Raw genomic sequence first — 18,426 nt, forward strand, 5'->3', positions numbered from 1 at the left:
AGAAAACCCCTAAACTTGTGATGAAAGGCTTTTCTTATATCCTTCCTTCAGCAGCACAGACATGGAATAACGACATAAATCTTTTTAAATTATCCACAAACTTGATAGAAGATGATGCATGTTTTTGTTGATCTTATAATCAAATGTCCCTGAAACTAACACCTGCTCATTGACAGTCTAGTCAGGATATTCCACTCATTCATTTATATTCAAGGTGATTTATAATAAAAATGTTGTTTTTGAGTTTGCACTAAGGGAATGCCTTAATTTAATTGCCAGAATTTAAATGTTGCAAACTTGTTTAAGTGGTTTCTCCACAGCACAGGTTGTTTCATATCAAACAGATGCTTTTTCAACACATTTGGAGTAGTTCAGGACATTTCCTGCGAGTAGACCACATAGCAAGTGACCACAGTGACCCCATGCTCACCAGACAGAAACATCTCCCACATAATTAGGAGTGCACTCTGGCTCTGGAGCTCAACTGAGCTCGCTTTTGGGCTTTGAAAAAAGCATGGCCACTTGTAGGATCAGACTGTAGGTGCCAGACAGTGTATAAATATTTTCATGAAAAACAAGAGGTAAACTTTAGCTTCTCTGTTTGGGGATAATTATCTTCGCTTCATAATTTATGATAGCAATTTAGTATTTTAATGCTGGGCTTAATTATCACAACCTTCCTTTCCTGCATTACTGAACATGGCCCATTGTTATTTCAAAGTCACTTAGTTAATACAGAGTTCCAGTTTCATTTTTTGAAAAATGTTTGCAATTAAGAAGTTGCACTATGCTGTTACAACAATAAAAGTTTCTGAACCAAACAAACAAGTGGATCATAAATAAATCCAGTGGATAGTGACTTGGTGCCCAGGGTTGCACAGAAAGATGTGGATTAATGTTGGTGCAGTAATCAAAGTAGTTTCCTCAAGGGCAAAGTCACTTGTTATGAAACCGGTGACTATTTAGTCAATTATGTTTTTATACAAGGTGTGTGGGAGACTCAGAACCCAGTCATTGCTCTTGGGCGAGCAGCCTCTGAGCTCTGAATTGATCAACAAAATTGAATGTAATCTGGATTACTTTTTCTCAACATCAGCACTGTCTTGTGAAAAGGCTTTAAGATGTCTTTTGTTTCTAAAACAAAACTTTTCTCTTAATACAGTTTGATTCAAATTGATTCAAACTAGCAAAGCGGTGCAAATGCCTCTTAGAGACTACTTAAAACATTTTGAACGATTCACAGTGTGGCCTCAGGATGACCCTGCAAGTTCTGCTCACGCTTCAACTGTGCACATTGTTATGCAGTAAGAGATCAGGTCTGCAGAAAAAGCAAAATCTGTTGCTCATTCAATGCATACTAATGCAGGCATGTGTTGCGAGGTGCTTCATTTCTGCCCGCTCCAGTTGGTTCATGTTACAGCTGGCCGACTGGCCTGTCATTTCCTCTTACAATAAACCCGTAAAACGCCATAACATTACCGCAAAAGTGCAACGGTGGCAGAGCTCCTGGGACAAGGTCAAATCTGGAAGTTCTGCTGAAGTTTCCATGAGCAGGACAATTAAGCAGAAAAACCACCATTTATGAGAGCTGCAGCCTCGGAATTCAATCACTGCAGACACTAAGTTGTGGTGACCGTCACCACAGCCACATTAGACAGGCAAGTCAGGCATTGAAAATGTGCTCAAACCACAACAGAGCATCAGAATCTACTCTCTAAACCACGCTTACATTAGCATACCCAAAAACAAGGATTAGAAGTGAAAGTATTTCCTAACCAGACAAGTACAAAGATGCAAGCAGACATGGGCACCCACACATATTGTACACACACCACTCACTCGTGCACAAAGGCTTGCATGCACGGACACACGAAATGTCCTTAATTATTAATGCACTTCTACCAGGAAGCTCTTAATGTTGAATGCTGAGCTATGTAAGAAATTTAAAACACTGCGTTACATCTTTATCCTGAACATTTCTCCTCTCTCTGTTTCTCTCTCTGGCTATCTGTCTTTTAGATCTCCTTTCATCTTTGCTTCTTCCCACCCTCTGCCTTTTAGCTGGTTTCCAATTTGTTCTCTTTTTCATTAGAACAAAGTTGGATTGAGTGATTCCACCAAAAAGTCGATCTCAGGACTTCTAAAAAGGTGTGAAAAGTAATTTAAATCACTTGAATTCAATTTTATTCATATAATTGCTAGCAATTCACCACATGGGAGGAATATTGATTTATTTCTGTCATTTTTCTCCACACAGAGTGTATCTTGGTTTAAACTGAATATATCTTTACAATATGATGTATACAGGGCTGAGGGTTGTCTTCTGAGGAATAATAAGACCGGATTTTGATTTCTGGAGCTACTCCCAGACTGAGTTTGCTGCTTTTGGCATCATGTTCCTTGAATTCATTGCACACTGTTTGTTTGCCAAGCTCAGCAGCAAATAGCTCCTATATTTGTATGGATACATACTGTGCAAACACCTTAATGACATGCAGCCTGCAAATCCCAGGCTACTCTCTAGACGCTTATATGCCCAAGCATCCTCGGAGGAAAATCACTGCCCGTCTGAGGAGAAGTGCAATTCAAATGTGGTTAACAAGCGAATGAGCCAACAAGGCAGCCACAAAACGGATGAATCTCTCCTTCCCCCTTCCCCTACTTCACTGCCATGATTGGAATAAGAGAGAAAGACCCCTCGTCCCTTCCTCCAACCCTAGCTCCTTGATTTAAGGGGGAAAGAGAGAAGGTGACAGCCAACACAGGCTGTCGTCAACCCTACCTCAAACCGTCCTGTGTACACGGTTCACATGGGAGGGAAGGTGACAGGCGGCACACTGATAAAAGCTACACACACACACACACACACACACACACACACACACACACACACACACACACACACACACACACACACACACACACACACACACAAAGGCACAAGCCCCTACATATAAGTGCTGATGTACAGTGCACACGCACACGCACACACATACTGCGTGCCCACAGATCTCTAATCTTCTCCTCAAATCATCCCCTATCAGCCACAGCAGCCTTCACTGCAAATTGCCCCAGCGTACACCCAAGTGTGTGTGCATGTGTGTGTGTGAGTGTGTGTAATTCAACTAGTGGCTTTGTCACAGAACAACATGTCCTGTATGACTCAGCTTCCTATACGGGCATGGTGGGCTTCACTGCTGAACCTTTGGACACCCCTCAGCCTCTTTTTCAGCATTTCACTCAAAATGTCTGGATAATTGTTTCTAAACACCAACATCTAGTGATGTAAAAGGAAAACAAAGGTAAGAAAAAACACTCACATCGCCCAAAATGTCAGTGTACTATGATAAAGTAGCCTGCAGCAGTGTTGACCTTGTATGTTGTCATGTGAGAATGTTCTCCCACAAATTATTTGATCAGCGCTGCCATAAAAAGGTGAGGTACGATGAAGAGTGTGTGGGGGACCTTCTGAGGCCCTAACATTACTTTTATTTACGAGAGCTCATCTTTTTCGTATTTACCGTCACATGTAGGTAAAGGGTGGCTCCACCAGTGATTCTTCTCACACACGAGCGGCTCCTCGTGGCTCAATCTGTAGCCAGAGTCACAACCAAATGAAACCGTGGAGCCAATGGAGAAGTCCTGCCCATAGCGGATACCATTGACAGGGATACCGGGGTCCAGGCAAGAGTAGCTGTCCACTGTAACGCCTGAAAAACAGATAAAAAAAAAAAGTTAAATATGACTTTAAGCACTATACTTTTTGGTTCAGCTGATCTTTATAATTTCAAACCTACAGATGATTTGAAACTCGGCATGTCGCATCATGCTGAGCTGCTATGGTTGTCTGAAGATGAAGCTTGTGTAACTGTGTGAGACTAGCTATGACATCCTGATGTCACATACACTTTGTGGTTATTCTGAGAGTGCACTTCATAGGTTATTCATATTGTACATAAAACCAAAGGCTTTCATCAAAAAGGTAAAATTGTTTCTGACTTACTTTCATACAGTAATTTGAAGCCGACATTTGAGCGGCTGTTATCCGTGGTGAACAACAGATAGAGAAAGTTGCTGCTGCTGAAGAGGAACTGGGGAACCTGAGTGCCATTGAAGGAGCCGATCAGAGGAGACAGGAGGTTTGGTCCGTCATGGATCTCAAGAAAATCGTAACCCAGCTCTGTTTGGAATCTATGATAGAAAATAATCAGAACACCACAGTGCTTACTGACACTTTGAGAATAGCACTGACAACAACAGGAACAAGGCAAAACAAAGCTCCTTTACTGCTGGATCTACTGGTAGGACACATACACACTGAAGTATGACCTTGTCAAGTTGACATTAAATCAAAATAGTTGTTGAATTACTTTAAAAGCCAACATATAATTTTAAACTTTGTAGGTCACGACTTCTGATCTCTTTTTTAAGACTGAGTTATTAATGCTGCAGGCAGACAGAGGCAAAGGCTCATGCTGTCAGTCCCTCTTTAGGTTGTTGGACTAATCCAGCTAAATGCACTTCACAATGTAATAAATCTAAAACTTTGAAACTCAAACAAATGAACCGTTATTTTACAGGATCCAACAAAGTTTTACTTCTTGTACCAGTTTCAGCTCAAAGACCACATAAAATTAACCCATTTATTAGCCGGCCTCCCTGATCAATATACAGCTGAATATTAAGTCAGCAGACTATGAAATGCAATTTCTATTTTTGACGACTTCTGATAAACTTGAAGTCGAGTAAATTTTATGTTGTCAGTTGAAACTGATGGAAACTCTGATAAATATGCACAGCCTTCTCTTCTCAGAGCTCCCGGAGTTTTTACAGTGTGTAGAATCAAAGATTTATGCCACCCACCTGTCAAATGCGATTTTGATGGAGCGTCCAGGTTCTGATTCAATCACCCACTCACAGCTCAGGGAGTCTTTGTAGTAACCAGGCCACCCAGGAGACAAAATTACCCCATTTGGGGCTGAATAGTGGCCCCCACATGGAGCTAGAGTGGAAAAAGAGCAGAGAGAGTGGAAAAAAAAGTATAGAAGGAGGTGAAGATGAGAGATGACTTGTGTCGAGACATGCAAGTCAAGTCTTGGTCTAAAATTGTAGCTGAGGATTTTGAATAAGCAGCTTCCCTGGGGCGACCAGTATGCATGTTTTGTTCCATCAATATTCTCCTCTGAAAGCTCATTTGCTGTGACAGTAAACTGAACAAAGAGACATGTTTGGAGCATGCTCAGATTTACAATTCAACAAGAGTACAACGCCACTTAACATGTACACTTCGTTATCACATCAAGTCATTTTATTCTAGCTTAGGTTATTTATTTGTTTTTTGACACAATGACAGTGATGGGGTGTGTGTGTGAGAGAGCAATGTGGTGTGCACATCTACACTTAACAGATGTAGTACATTGAAGTGCTGCTTTTCACCAGCTAAAATATTTTTTTTTGTTATAGATCAAACGTTCAAATTTGAGCTCTACATTAGTCACCACCAGTCTTGTGCTGTGAAAATTCTCATTTTTTCTTGCCATACGCTGTCATTCTTAACATCGTTTGCCTGCCATATGCTACAGAGCAGACTGAGTGCATTGGATTTTTTCCTGATATTTCCTTAAGCTACAAGTGGGATGAAAGTAGCAACAGCTCATTAAAAATAAGGTCAAACAATGTCAACAGAGATAAATATCTGAATGAGAGTAACTCGCAGTAATCATGAATTAATTGCACATTGACAAGATCCTCCAGGATGTACAGAGAAAGAAATGGTTTCTATTATTTTTTGGTTGTTAACTAAAGTACACAGAAGCATCTTTAGAAAGCTTAAAAAAATTGCACAAAATGAATTATTCCTTCTCTTTCATAATATGTTCAAGGAAAGATAGACATGAATCATCTTTATAATATAAAAAAGAATAAAAATTCACTGAGAGGATGGAACAGCAGATGACAAATCTGAGAAAGGAAACTCATCCATCACTTTCTTTCTTATCATCCACAATAATTGTGTTTTTTTTAGCAGGACATTGTCTGCTATCTCAGATTTAAATTAGTCTGAAGCTCTTCTGTTCCTCTTTCCTTTTGATTCAGATCCTGTCTGAAGTTAAACTTAGTGACTGAACTCAATTTGTTCGGCTCTGTATCCCCTGAATTCAGGAAAGTAGATTTTGAAGTGGAAATACACAAACATTGGCTACAAAGGATCTTGGTTTATTAAATTACCTGGAGCACAATTAGCACGGCCCGTCTTTGAACTGTCAAGAGTTCTAACAATAGCAGCGGTGTCAGAAATATCTAAAGTTAATTACAACTACTGTTGTTGGAGATATATCTCAAGCACTTATAGAGCGTTACACGTTCTTTTTGATTTGATATTAACAGGTCAAGTTCTGCTTTTCTCTTCTTCTTTTGCACAGGTTTGTTCTGAAGACTTTGAACTTGAAAACAAAGGGTTGTATTTCCAAATGACTAATCTATGACTGTACACAGATGATGAATGGATGTTTAAGTGCTTTGATTCTGATTTACTGATCTATACTTAACTGCAGTCATAGGAGACAAGTGTTCTGACTTGATTTGACTCCTCAGGGATGATGTCAAACCTTTTTCACTGTTCGTTCTGAAACAATCATTTTCAAAGGTCTAAGGTCAAATCCAGGAATCCTTTGATGAGGAAACTGGAAAGGGTAACTGGAAAGGATATTATATCCTTTAATACTAATACAATCACAATGAAGTTGTGGACTAAAGCTGTAAGTAGCAGCAGTGTATAAATAGTATATTTGGATTTACTAACCACCGCCATATACATTTTCTCTCCAATGGACCGACAGCAGATAATTTCCACCTCCTGCGACCTCCTGGGTCCTCAAAGTATGATGATATCTGGGATGACATATTGCTCCCAAGTTGATGATTTAATCAGCAGTATTTACCTTCACATTTTGGGATGGGCCCACTCCACATGACTTTTCCTCTTTCTAGCTGACAGGAGATAGTTTCAGTTCCCTGGGTTTTGATGAAACCGTCCTCGCAGACCACAGAGATGGAGCTCCCGAGCTGGAAGCTGTCTCCAAAGCGGCGTGCATTGATGGGGATTCCAGGGTCTGGACACTCATTGTGGCCAAAAGCTAGAGGGTAAAAAGTTACAAGGAGACACAGAATTAATGAGACTGGACACCATCAGAAACAGATGGGCACATACATGAAAAAAAAAAAGCTATCAAGATTTATGAGAACTGCACTCAACGGGCTCTTAGTGGGCTCATTTTACTCTTTGTTTGATGAAACTTAAAAAAAAAATAATCCTATTGACCTACTGCTGCAATGTGACGTCTTTCAGTGTTCACTCCCTGCCAGGAGAGCTTCTATAAAATCGTCCTGGAACACATCTCCTATATTTTCTGCTCTGCCATTCTATATCTTTGCTTATTTCTCAAGCTACAGTATATTTGCTCTGCTTAGGCTGGATCAAAGCAACGTAACCTCTGATAAAACTCATGTAAGCATATCTGCAGCAGGATATCGTCTAGCTCATCAGATTAAAAGGCTGTAAAGTCCAACCTTTAAATGCCCATGTTTTGCCAGACGGAGCAATCGGGTTTGATCAGGTGATAGAGATTTAAAATTGAAAAATGCAGTGACCAGAAAGTGAAAAAGAAAAAAAAGAAAAAGTTTGATAAACTGAATCAAACTGTGACGAAAGGCTTCAAGATTCAAGAGATGTGTCGGTTTGCCATCCGACTCACAGCCAGATAAAATGATCAGTATCAGTTTCTATTTCTGTTTGCCTGGTATAGAGACGTGTAAAAGCCCAAATTAGCTCAAAGACAGCAAGCAGGGCCATTATCATCAAATGAGAACAAATTTGCCCTCTAACAAATCAAACACTGTCTTATTTACTGTACATGTTGTATCCTGTTGTTGACAATACATCTAAGAGTCACCTAAGTTTTGATCTTTTACAAAAGTTTGCGCAGCTTACAACTTTACGATGCAGACAGAACATCAGAGATTTACCTGACGTCCAAACACTAATCTCCATTTCTATTTCGACACAGGTTAAAGACACAGAGTGTGATGTTTAAAAAAGGACATTTGAGAGTATCTGAAGGGTTTATTGTTTCACTTTGACAGAAACAGGCGTACAGTTCGTGCTTCTTTCCCGTCTTATGTTTTAAGTGAGGTTAAAATGCATCTTTGACCTCTGTCTGAGCTGGACGCACTTAGATGAAAACATCATCAATCATCTCATCTGACTGTGTGTAAGACAAACAGGGGAAAATGTTCCTTTAATAACTTCCATGTCATATCCTTCTCTCTGTTCTGCAACCTGCTCTTCTATTCTTAGCTGCTGCATCGGTCACATGACCCCTGTCCAATCGATAGTGTTTCTTTTCCAGAACAAGTCTTGAAGACTCCAGTCTGTTTGAACTTTAACTTTCAGTAGATTTAAAAAGCTTTGGTGAAAAATGTTACATCTTAACAGCTAATAGTTTAGAGGTAAAGTTTGCCTGCTGTATCAAAGTGATTCTTGTGATGGAAACTAAGAGTATCATGAATTATGAGTTGAGTTTATGCCACAGGCCATTTCCAAGAAGGGATGGATACTGTTTCTGTTTTAAAGGCGCTCTTATTGTATAAAACTGCAACCAGGCTAGGCTGAGATATGCATTAAATATGAGGCCAGAGCACACTGAAAAAGATAAATGGCATACTGCTGTACGTGATGTTGAATCCTCTCCCCGACATGGAGTGATCCGCCTGGAACTCCAGCCTCAGCGTGTTGGTATTAGACGTCAAATGGGAGGGACTCTCGGCACCAGAGAACCTCCCGATGACGTTAGCATCATTTGTCTCGCCATCTTTCACGGTTAGAGAATCATAAGGGGCCTCCAGGTCAAAGTCATTAAAGGCCAAGTGGATTCTGGAGCCTGGGTCGGATTGGATGAGCCACACACAGTTCATGTTGTTCCCATAGCCTTCTGGGTAATCTGGCGAGAGGACGGTTCCTGAGGGGGCTGTGAAGTTGGACATGCAGGGGACTTTGGGGAAAAAGTAACAGAATAAAAAAGAGGCAGATGGATGAAAACAAAGAGATGGGAGGATTACATTTTGGATAGCAAAAAGGGGGCAGGGAAAGAAAATCTCAGTTAAATATTCATCTCCACAGCATCATCGGTCATCACCCGCTCCAGGCCATAATAAACTCTGTCACCATGACGACAGGTCAGGCTTGAATGTTAACAGCATCACAACAGGGAACACAATGTATGACTAAATATCCACAGAGGACTTTGGTACTTACATATGCATATGGGGATGTTTGCTGACCACTGGTTGTTGTCCTGGCAGGAGATGGTTTTCTCACCAATCAGCTCAAAGCCAAACTGACACTCAAACCTCAGGATGCCTCCGTTTGAGAAGCTGTCTCCTTCTCTTATTCCATACAGAGGAGTGCCTGGGTCACCACAACTCTCTTTGTCAATTTCTGGAAATAAACAGTTTGAGAGGGAGAAATGAAAACATCTGAGTGTAAGTCCTTTGTGCCACAATGTAGTCCAACAACTAAAACACAAATTTTGAAGCACAACGGTTTTCACAGTTTTTATAAAAAAAAAAGACTTTAAGTCAAAATCAACAATTAAATTGACTTAAATGTTGACCTTGACTAACAATGTATGCAAATTTAGAGCAATAACTTTTTGCTGCATAATCACAGAATATGAACAGAATAAAAAAAACTATGCAGCTTAATTCAAGCTAAAACAGCAGGCTTTGAGTTCAACTACAGCATAGCTACACTATCCTAAAATCAACAGTGTAACATCATTTCACAAACTGTGCGAAAGTGTGGATGTAATGATGGCTTCCCAAAAGTGAAGCCAAAATACTGAGACCTCCGACTGCTTTGCAAATTAAAAACACACCCCAAGGAAGTTTTTTCCAATGTATTTTCAAACATTAGAGTCAGTTCCTACCACACGATATTGATGTTATAATAACATTGTTGTAATGTTTTTTTGTGATATATACGTTTTATTTTGTTTTATGATGCTACACATGAGGTAACTGTCACTGCTCTGCTGACAAATGAACAATGTGAACAGTGTAAGGGCCAACAAGAAAAAAAAACAGAAAAAACAAACAAACTGAAATACTAACAGAAGAGTGACTGAACTGTCTTTAGCCTTGTGACTACTTTTAAACAGACACAAAGACAAAAGAAAGGTGTCACTTTGTTGTTCAAGGTACAACAACTTGGGTAAATTCCTGTCTTAATCAGAATTGTAGTGAACAGGCAGAAAAGGGTTGTAAACAGCATGACATTTAGAGCCTGGTGCTGTAGCATCGACATTATGCAGACGATGTTATTCTGTTCATTTGGACTCAAAAATCATTAAAAGCGATCATACACAGTGAGTTAATTTTATAGAAATGTGCCCATCATTCTATAAATCATCATCAATAAGTCATTGAAAATCACATCCCCATGAGGTAAATATATCTGGAAGTAATTTGCATCAAGTGACAACAAACTGAAAGAACAGTAGTGTTATGTTAGGTGAGGTTGTAATTTTTCCCAACACAAGGACTAGCAGCAGTGCACCTATCTGGCAGCCAGCTTATCAAATAGCCAGAGTTAAGCTTGTGCAGTATTTGTGGTCACCATTGCAAATCATTGGCCTCATATGCCCAGAGGTCATATTTCCCTGCTGTGCACCAACATGCCTCACTACCAGAGCTCATCATCCATTTTGAGCAGAAAAATACTGCCAGCTGAATAGAGTCTTGCTGATTGGCTCTTGTTTTGCTGTGTCAGGAGTATTTTCATGAATGCTTCGACTTCTTTGTTCACGTAGCCGGGAGCCACTTTGCATCCATCTCGTTCAGCGTGCCTGCTTCCCCTGAGTTTGCAAGTATTCATGACACCTCTTTTTTTCCACATGATCATAAGGTTGGACATATCCGTCGTTGACCCTACAAAAAGGTGCCAATGTGTCATATGATTCTCTTTAAAATTTAATGTGCTGTATTTCTAAAAACATACCCCCCTCTTCCCCCAGCCGTCGCCTCCTCTTCTCCCTTGCTCTCCTCTCCTATTTTCGGTTTTATTTACAGGAGCGGCCCATGGCAGGAAGCAAAGGTGTGTGTGTTTGTGTGCGTGGTCATGTGCGTGTTTGTGATGTATTGCATTAATTTCCATCATGACATTGTCTTTATGAGACCCACAGACTCCACCAATCACAACCTGCCTAACACACACACACACACACACACACACACACACACACACACACACACACACACACACACACACACACACACACACACACACACACACACACACACTCGTGCTTGAACACACACTCTGCCTTACACAAGAGGAAAGAACAAATTGCTTTGGAGTGAAAACAGGCATACTCCTGGAAGATTCCTATAGTAGTACTACTTCTCACAAACATGCGTGCATGCACAAACAATCACAGATCCACATCCTGTCCCTTCCATAGCATCCCATACACATTTCAGTCCAACACACATACACACATATTCACACACACAAATAATCCTATTGTGCTGTAACAACAAGGCTGACAGATTCACAAAGGGGATTAGACTCCTTATAGTGAGTGTGTGTGCGTGTGTGTGTGCGTGTGTGTGTGCGTGTGTGTGTGCGTGTGTGTGCGTGTGTGTGTGCGTGTGTGTGTGTGTGTGTGTGTGTGTGTGTGTGTGTGTGTGTGTGTGTGTGTATTCGATATTGTGTTTGCAGTTGCACATTGACCCCCTTTCCACTCTGCTTTATAATACTCAATCATGCTCACACCATATTGTCCATGGGAATACATACAGCAAGTATGCACAGAAAGAAATGAGCAGGACACACACACACACACACACACACACACACACACACACACACACACACACACACACACACACACACACACACACACACACACACACACACACACACACACACACACACACACATACACACACTCACACACACACACACCAAACCAGTATAAATGGGCTACTTTTAAAGATCTGAGAGAGAGTAGAGCAATAGATTTGGTTTAGATAATGAGATTCCAGGGAAAAAAAAGGCTTATTGGCCATTCTTCTGTGCTGGCCAATTGGAAATTGATTTTACAGCTAGCTAGTTAATAGTAATTGAATACTAAATGTGAAGTTGTATGCAAGCTTCCATCTTTTTGTTTAATATGCTTTTACATATGTTCATCACGATCCATCTTTTTTTGTGCTTCATTTTGAGGGACTCGTATCCCTCATCGCTGTCTGAAATCAAAAGATGGATTAAACACATAAAACTAAATCGAAAAATAATCTAAGGCTGCTCTGGTAGCCGCAGAAGAGGAATCAAGTGCGAGGTCTCATACTCAAAAGGAGAAGCAGTATGGGGAAGCAATTAGAAACCAAGCCAGTCTAATTAGCTTGTGGTTGTCTGAATCTGCAACCTAAAGGGAGTGGCTCAAATTGACTTGTTCACACTGTAGTCATCAGTGAGAACCGTCTGTAGAATTAAAATGATCTCATTTATTACACTCTGAAAACTGACTTTTTTTTTTCCTACTCTCAGGTTTTCAAACCAGGCCACTGAGGAGCTTTTGAGGATTGATTAGATGTGAGATCCATAAAAGAAAGACATCAATCTCTGTCTGCCCTTATTACACAAGCTGCACAAATTGTTGTTTTTTATACTTTATGGTGTTACTCCCATAAACCTACAGCTCTCTGCAAATTGCTTCTCAGGATCATAGATAATAATTGGGCTGTTTTCTTTGATCTGAGGGAGAAATACATCACTCAGTGTGCTGTAAAAAACTTTTCAACTCCAGGTTGAGACTGTTTCATGACCCGGTAATAAGCTTGTTGTTCCAACATCGTCAGTGAAACTCTGGATGTCTTCACAAACATTTTATGAGCAGCAAGCACAGGTGACACAACAGGACACCAAACCTCAGAGACTTTTCCTGCAATTTTTGTTTCACTAAGATGTTTTTGTTGCTCCCTCTTTCCAGCTGAGAACATTTTGGGGAATCTAAAATTAATAACCAAACAAAGGTTACATGAGTGAACTTGTCTTAGTGCTCTGTGTGCATCAAAACAAAAGAGGGTAAAACCAATAAAAGCCTTCATAGACTGTACTAAAGAGAGGTTAAAGCACCAATTTCAAAACACGGGATGTGTAGAACAGGCGTAATGAGCTCTAGACCATCTGGAGCTTCCTCTTGATGAGCCTTTTAACGAACTTTATGACCAATGAGGAAAAAAGACCTCTTTTGTGTTCTTCATGAGGGTGACACTGTTTACTTACACCTGTCTGTTAAGTCTGCAAAAGCTGTAATGAAACTGCTTGTCTTGGAAGCTGCGATCAAACTTCTGAATAACAATCAGCTCAATTTGGATTAAAATGAATTTATCAAAACATCACTGATACACTCAGTTTTCCGATGCCATACATAGTTCATAACGTTAAGCCTCAGTGTTGTAGTCAGGCCATCAAATATTTAGTCCAAGATAAGTCTAGAATCTTCTGTGTTCAAACTTGAGTCCATTCTAGTTCCAGTCTCGGTCGAGTCCTTGTTTGCAGCTTTGTGAACACATGTTCCATGTGCTAAATTCAGCTGTCTTGGGCCATGTTTACACCTAGCCGGGTGTCTGGGAAACTACATTTTTTTTCAACACCCACTCAAAACTGCAGTTTTACCTCACTGAAAATTATGTTTTTTTGAAAACTCCAGCTGACGTGAAGATTTCGGAAAACAGCGGTTTTGTGTTTTCATGTAGATGCTAGGGAAACGGAGTTTTTGGCGCTCGAACGTCAGAACCGATTGACAGGGGTTCATTCTTATTGGATGGTATGGGTTTCACGTCTGAAAAACACCACCAACTACGAGTTTGGTATTGCTTGCTGCGTGTGGACAAAAATATTTTCAAAACCAAATAGAGGGGCAGGGGGATGTTAATTTATTTATTTTTTCTTTTTTAACACCCAGCTAAATGTGTGCAAGGCCTTAAATGTAGTTTGTTTGTATTTCTATGCTTAGAAAGATGTTTATTTCTCTGCCTCATACATAGGGTATCTACCTTTTATCTCCTTTTCTCCTTTGCTTTTTATCCTATTTTACATATTGTTTTCTCCAAATATTCAACAGGCTTAAAAACCAGGTCCTCAAAGGTAAAAATTCACGATATCCATGTGCAAATGTGTGCTGGCATGACAATAAAGCTCCTTAAACCTTGAAACTTAAATCTGAAGCTGGACAGATTGTGTAGGATCCTGACTGATCCTGTCAGTGTATCTGGGGATTTAAATGACCAATGAAGCCAAAACATTGTGTGTTGTGTATAAATGTGCACTGTGGCTTACATATTAGGTAGACACACTCATTGATCCTTCTGACATATAAATAACACAAAATAAGGAAATACAAAAAAGAAATAAATACATGAAAAAAAAGCTCACCTGCTATTGATCAGAACTTGAACTAATGAAAAACCTTGTATTCAGTGATAAGTCCTTTTTGCGGCTAATATCATTATTTGCTTAGTAAAGTAAAGTTATCATCAATTTTAGTGGGCTAACTTTAGCATCCTGCTAATGTTATTTTTTCTTCACTAAAACCGCTAACCTTAAACCCTGTCATCTCCTTAATGGTTCCATTCCATTTTGAAAACAGTGAACTGCTCTGACTTGTGTTTAATGCAAAAAATGTGAATGAAAAAGAGGATTTGTGGTGCAGCACCTCTACTGAAGATTGCACATGTGAGCCCCTCTTCAAACTGTCAGGATTTTACTAACAAAGTGGAAACAACTAAAAGAAGTCTCCAATCAGAGATAAGTCATAGTCCTGCAGTCCCTCTTTCCAGTCTAAACCCAGTCAATGCTTGTGTCTGAATCCAGTCATTGATGCTTGATTATGGGCTAAGCTACGTGCACTCCTCTTTTTTTTTCAATTTTCATTATCAGTAACACTGTAGGCTATGGGAAAATTGAATACTATACTAGTCAATTATTCATGGAATGAAAATAAAATGCTGTTTACAGCTGTGTGATTAAATATGCCCTGCCCTTCACAGGCTACCTCTGCATGTATATGAACACACTCACACACGCACACAAGTAAAAAGAGGGCAGCTTTGGCTCAGTAACCCAATAGTGAGATTATTGACTGTAAAATTGAACCACATTTCTGGTTACATTGTGAATGAATATTTTATGAATTCCTATTTCATGGTGTTTCTGCAGCTTTGACTGAAAATCTGTTCAGTGCTGATTGATTAACAGGGTCCTGCTCCAGACCTGGACTACAGCACAGTTACCAGACATGAGCTCCAAACCACAAAACTAACACATGCAGTAAATATTTATAACAAGATTTACCAAAGGCAAATGGTCAGCATTATTAGTAAGGTGATATATCAGATATGAAGATACGAGAGGTTCTTTACGATGTCCTGTAGCATCATCGTAATGTACCGTCACTACATGATATGTATCCAAATTTCCAACTTAATTAATTCCTGTAAACTGCTTAGTGGTTCAGTGCAAAAGCAGACACACTGGGTGCCAACGCACGCTCACACTGCAGCTTTTATCAGCACACACACACAAACACAGGTCCATTGTGCTTGGGGTCAACTGTGCAATAAAAATCCACCTTGACATCTATATTCCCTATAAAATACATCACATATTGAAAACCATAAAAAGCAGATGAAAATGGTTAAAAGTAAGAGCTGACATTATGACTCTGTGATGGGATCCAGCCAGAGAAGAGAGGAGGACAAAGGGGAAGAAAGAGCAATGTATTTCTATCTAGATTCACAAATAAGAGCTGTATCTTTTCTTCTTGATAAAAGGAGCTGCTATACGATGTGTTCAGATTTGATGGTAGAGTATTAGGTATTCTTACGTCGTGCTGTGCACCTGCTAACATCCAGCGTGTAGGATGTTTGAAATGAAAAACAGATTTGTCATAATGTCAACACGTCTGCCACCTAAACCTATTTTACAACTGGATGTGAAGCAGACACCTCATGTTTATGCTGCATTGGTCTCTGCTGCATTACATAACACAAGATGATGGGATAGAATGATGCACTTAAAGAAGCTGAAGGTTGAAGGATGACTCATCGCTGGAGTCACCCACAAGTTATTTAGTGAAATGAGATGATACCAAAAACAAGGCTGAGACAGCTGTTGGCACTGAGTGTCCTATGTTTTTTGCAACATTTTTGTCTGTTTGTTGAAACAGAATAACTACACATGCAGACTTACATCATGGAGGGTGATTCACAGAACTTAGAGTGAAAATTATAATATGAGTGATTTTCGTTTTACTTGGTATTTGTGATATGACAAACTCTGAGCAGTTGTGTTACTTAAAGACCAATGCATCGCAAAAGCACAGAAATAAAACACAGTCAGTCTGATGGTTGAATCTGATAAATAAGCCTCTCTACCCTCCACATCCTTGGTCAAAACAGGGCTCTAGTAGGCAGCAGGTGAGCGTGTGGGAATGAGCACCTGTGTCTGTTTAAATTGGCAGGAATCAGCTGTGAGTCCTAAGTGGAACAGAAGGTTTACTCTGTGTGCAGTGCTGAATCCTACATCAATCCAATTGGCAGCTGCTTCATTTGAATTATAGAAAGCGATGTCTGTGCTCTGAAATCCCACTCTGCGGCAGCCCCTCAAAGTTAAAGCAAAAAGATGGGCTGGTGATAGGATACGGCTAAAGCTCCACAGAGACCTCAGAAACAATTTGAGCGGGCTTTGTAACAGAATCACTGGTTATAAAGAAAACAAGAGGAGGGGGAGTAAAACACATTCAATACCCCTGCGATAAGCACACACAAAATTTCCTTTTTCTGTCTTTCACAATGGCTGATAAAATTAATGACACCCCACTTTAGGTTGTGCAGGAATTGAAAAGTGAAACAAGCAGCCCCACTCTTCAAAAACTGAGAACATTTCTCTCTTGCTTTGGTTTGATGAATATAAATCATTCTCTAAAATCGGCTCTGTGTTCAACAATGAGACAAATAATACACAACACTAGAGCAAGTAATTAGGACAGACTTAATGATTCAATGGGAAAAGCCAGAGATAGCTATTGTAATCAGTTTGATTGACTGCCTTTAACCCGGGCTGTGACAGTTTCTATTTTCAAGCTAATCTTTCAGTCAGATACCATTCTGTGAACACATACAGAGAAACTCGAACATGCATCTGTGTGTTTACAACTCCACTTTCTTTTTCATATCATGGAAAATGAAACTAAATCACTGAGGCGCTCTTTTATTAGTGCTGCACTCTGAGAATTGAGCCAGATATTGTGCTTTGAAAGTGCTTCACAACACAACAAATAAACACCCAAACACACATATAAATGTAAATTTTATGCTTTAAACTCAGAACAACCTGTTTATGGATTGTGTAGGCAGGCACATATAGAAGCTCTTGATAATTCATTTATTCAGAGAGGAGACAGAAACTCACTGAAACTTTGATGAAATAACATCTATAATGTTGCAGGGGCCTCTTAAATCTCTAGTTGTGAAGGATTGATAGTAGGATGAAGAACTGCATCACAGCCAGGCTGTCCACTATGTGTGTTTGTGTGTGTATGTGTGAGCCTGATTTGTATGCAATGCAACAGAAAGTTAGGTCAAAGTGTTGCCAGGTTGTTGACCTTGGCTTTAATAATAAATGAATGGTGACAAGGAAATGAGAGGGACAGAGAGAAAGACACAACAGGACAGAGGAGAAGACACAGGAAGACACATGAAGCAAGGAAGAAAAGACAAGGAGCAGGACTGGTCAGCTGAAAAGAAACCACAAAGAAGAGTGGTGTCTAATTCTAGACTTACACACAGAGAGGAAAAAAAAAAAAGACAAAAGCAGAGGAGCAAAACAACAGTGCATTAGAGAGAAAGTGAAAGAGAAAATGTGATTTTAGAGGGAGAGGAAAGAGAGAGTGGGACAGAGAGAGAGCTAATGAGGAAAAATGAGACGGACAGAGAGAAAGAGGGGAAGAGAGGGAGCGTGTGAAAGAGGTGAGTGACTTGTTGGTGGAGCTTCGTTGGCTCACTGATGGAGGACCTGTCCAACACACACACACACACACACACACACACACACACACACACACACACACACACACACACACACACACACACACACACACACACACACACACAAAGTGTTGTGCAGTGCATCAGTGACTTTGCAGCAAGGCTAGAGTTACTGATAATGTTTATATTGCACAGCCAAGGTCTACGGGATCTTTAGGAACACACTCACACACACTAACGCACTGACACACACACGCACTGAGTGTACTTCCTCTCTTTTCTGTCTTAAAAACCCACATAGATCTCACGCAGTCC

General features: G+C 40.1%; 1 protein-coding gene across 3 annotated transcripts in view; it reads right to left on the reverse strand.

Moving 5' to 3' along the window:
• LOC141802585 (CUB and sushi domain-containing protein 3-like) overlaps positions 1-18,426 on the reverse strand; it is a 448,333-nt gene that overhangs the window by 134,764 nt on the left and 295,143 nt on the right. For all 3 annotated transcript variants that reach the window (XM_074686127.1, XM_074686129.1, XM_074686128.1), the window contains exons 13-18: positions 9,314-9,496; positions 8,724-9,050; positions 6,942-7,136; positions 4,864-5,002; positions 4,004-4,191; positions 3,522-3,710 (exon numbers count right to left, since the gene is read on the reverse strand). In XM_074686127.1, the coding sequence (XP_074542228.1) occupies positions 3,522-3,710; positions 4,004-4,191; positions 4,864-5,002; positions 6,942-7,136; positions 8,724-9,050; positions 9,314-9,496 (1,221 nt within the window). The remainder of the gene's footprint in view (positions 1-3,521; positions 3,711-4,003; positions 4,192-4,863; positions 5,003-6,941; positions 7,137-8,723; positions 9,051-9,313; positions 9,497-18,426) is intronic.

The sequence above is a fragment of the Halichoeres trimaculatus genome, unplaced genomic scaffold (genome assembly GCF_033239565.1).
Source record: "Halichoeres trimaculatus isolate MK-OKI-2021-1 unplaced genomic scaffold, fHalTri1.1 fHalTri1_scaffold_14, whole genome shotgun sequence".
Taxonomy (NCBI): Eukaryota; Metazoa; Chordata; class Actinopteri; order Labriformes; family Labridae; genus Halichoeres; species Halichoeres trimaculatus.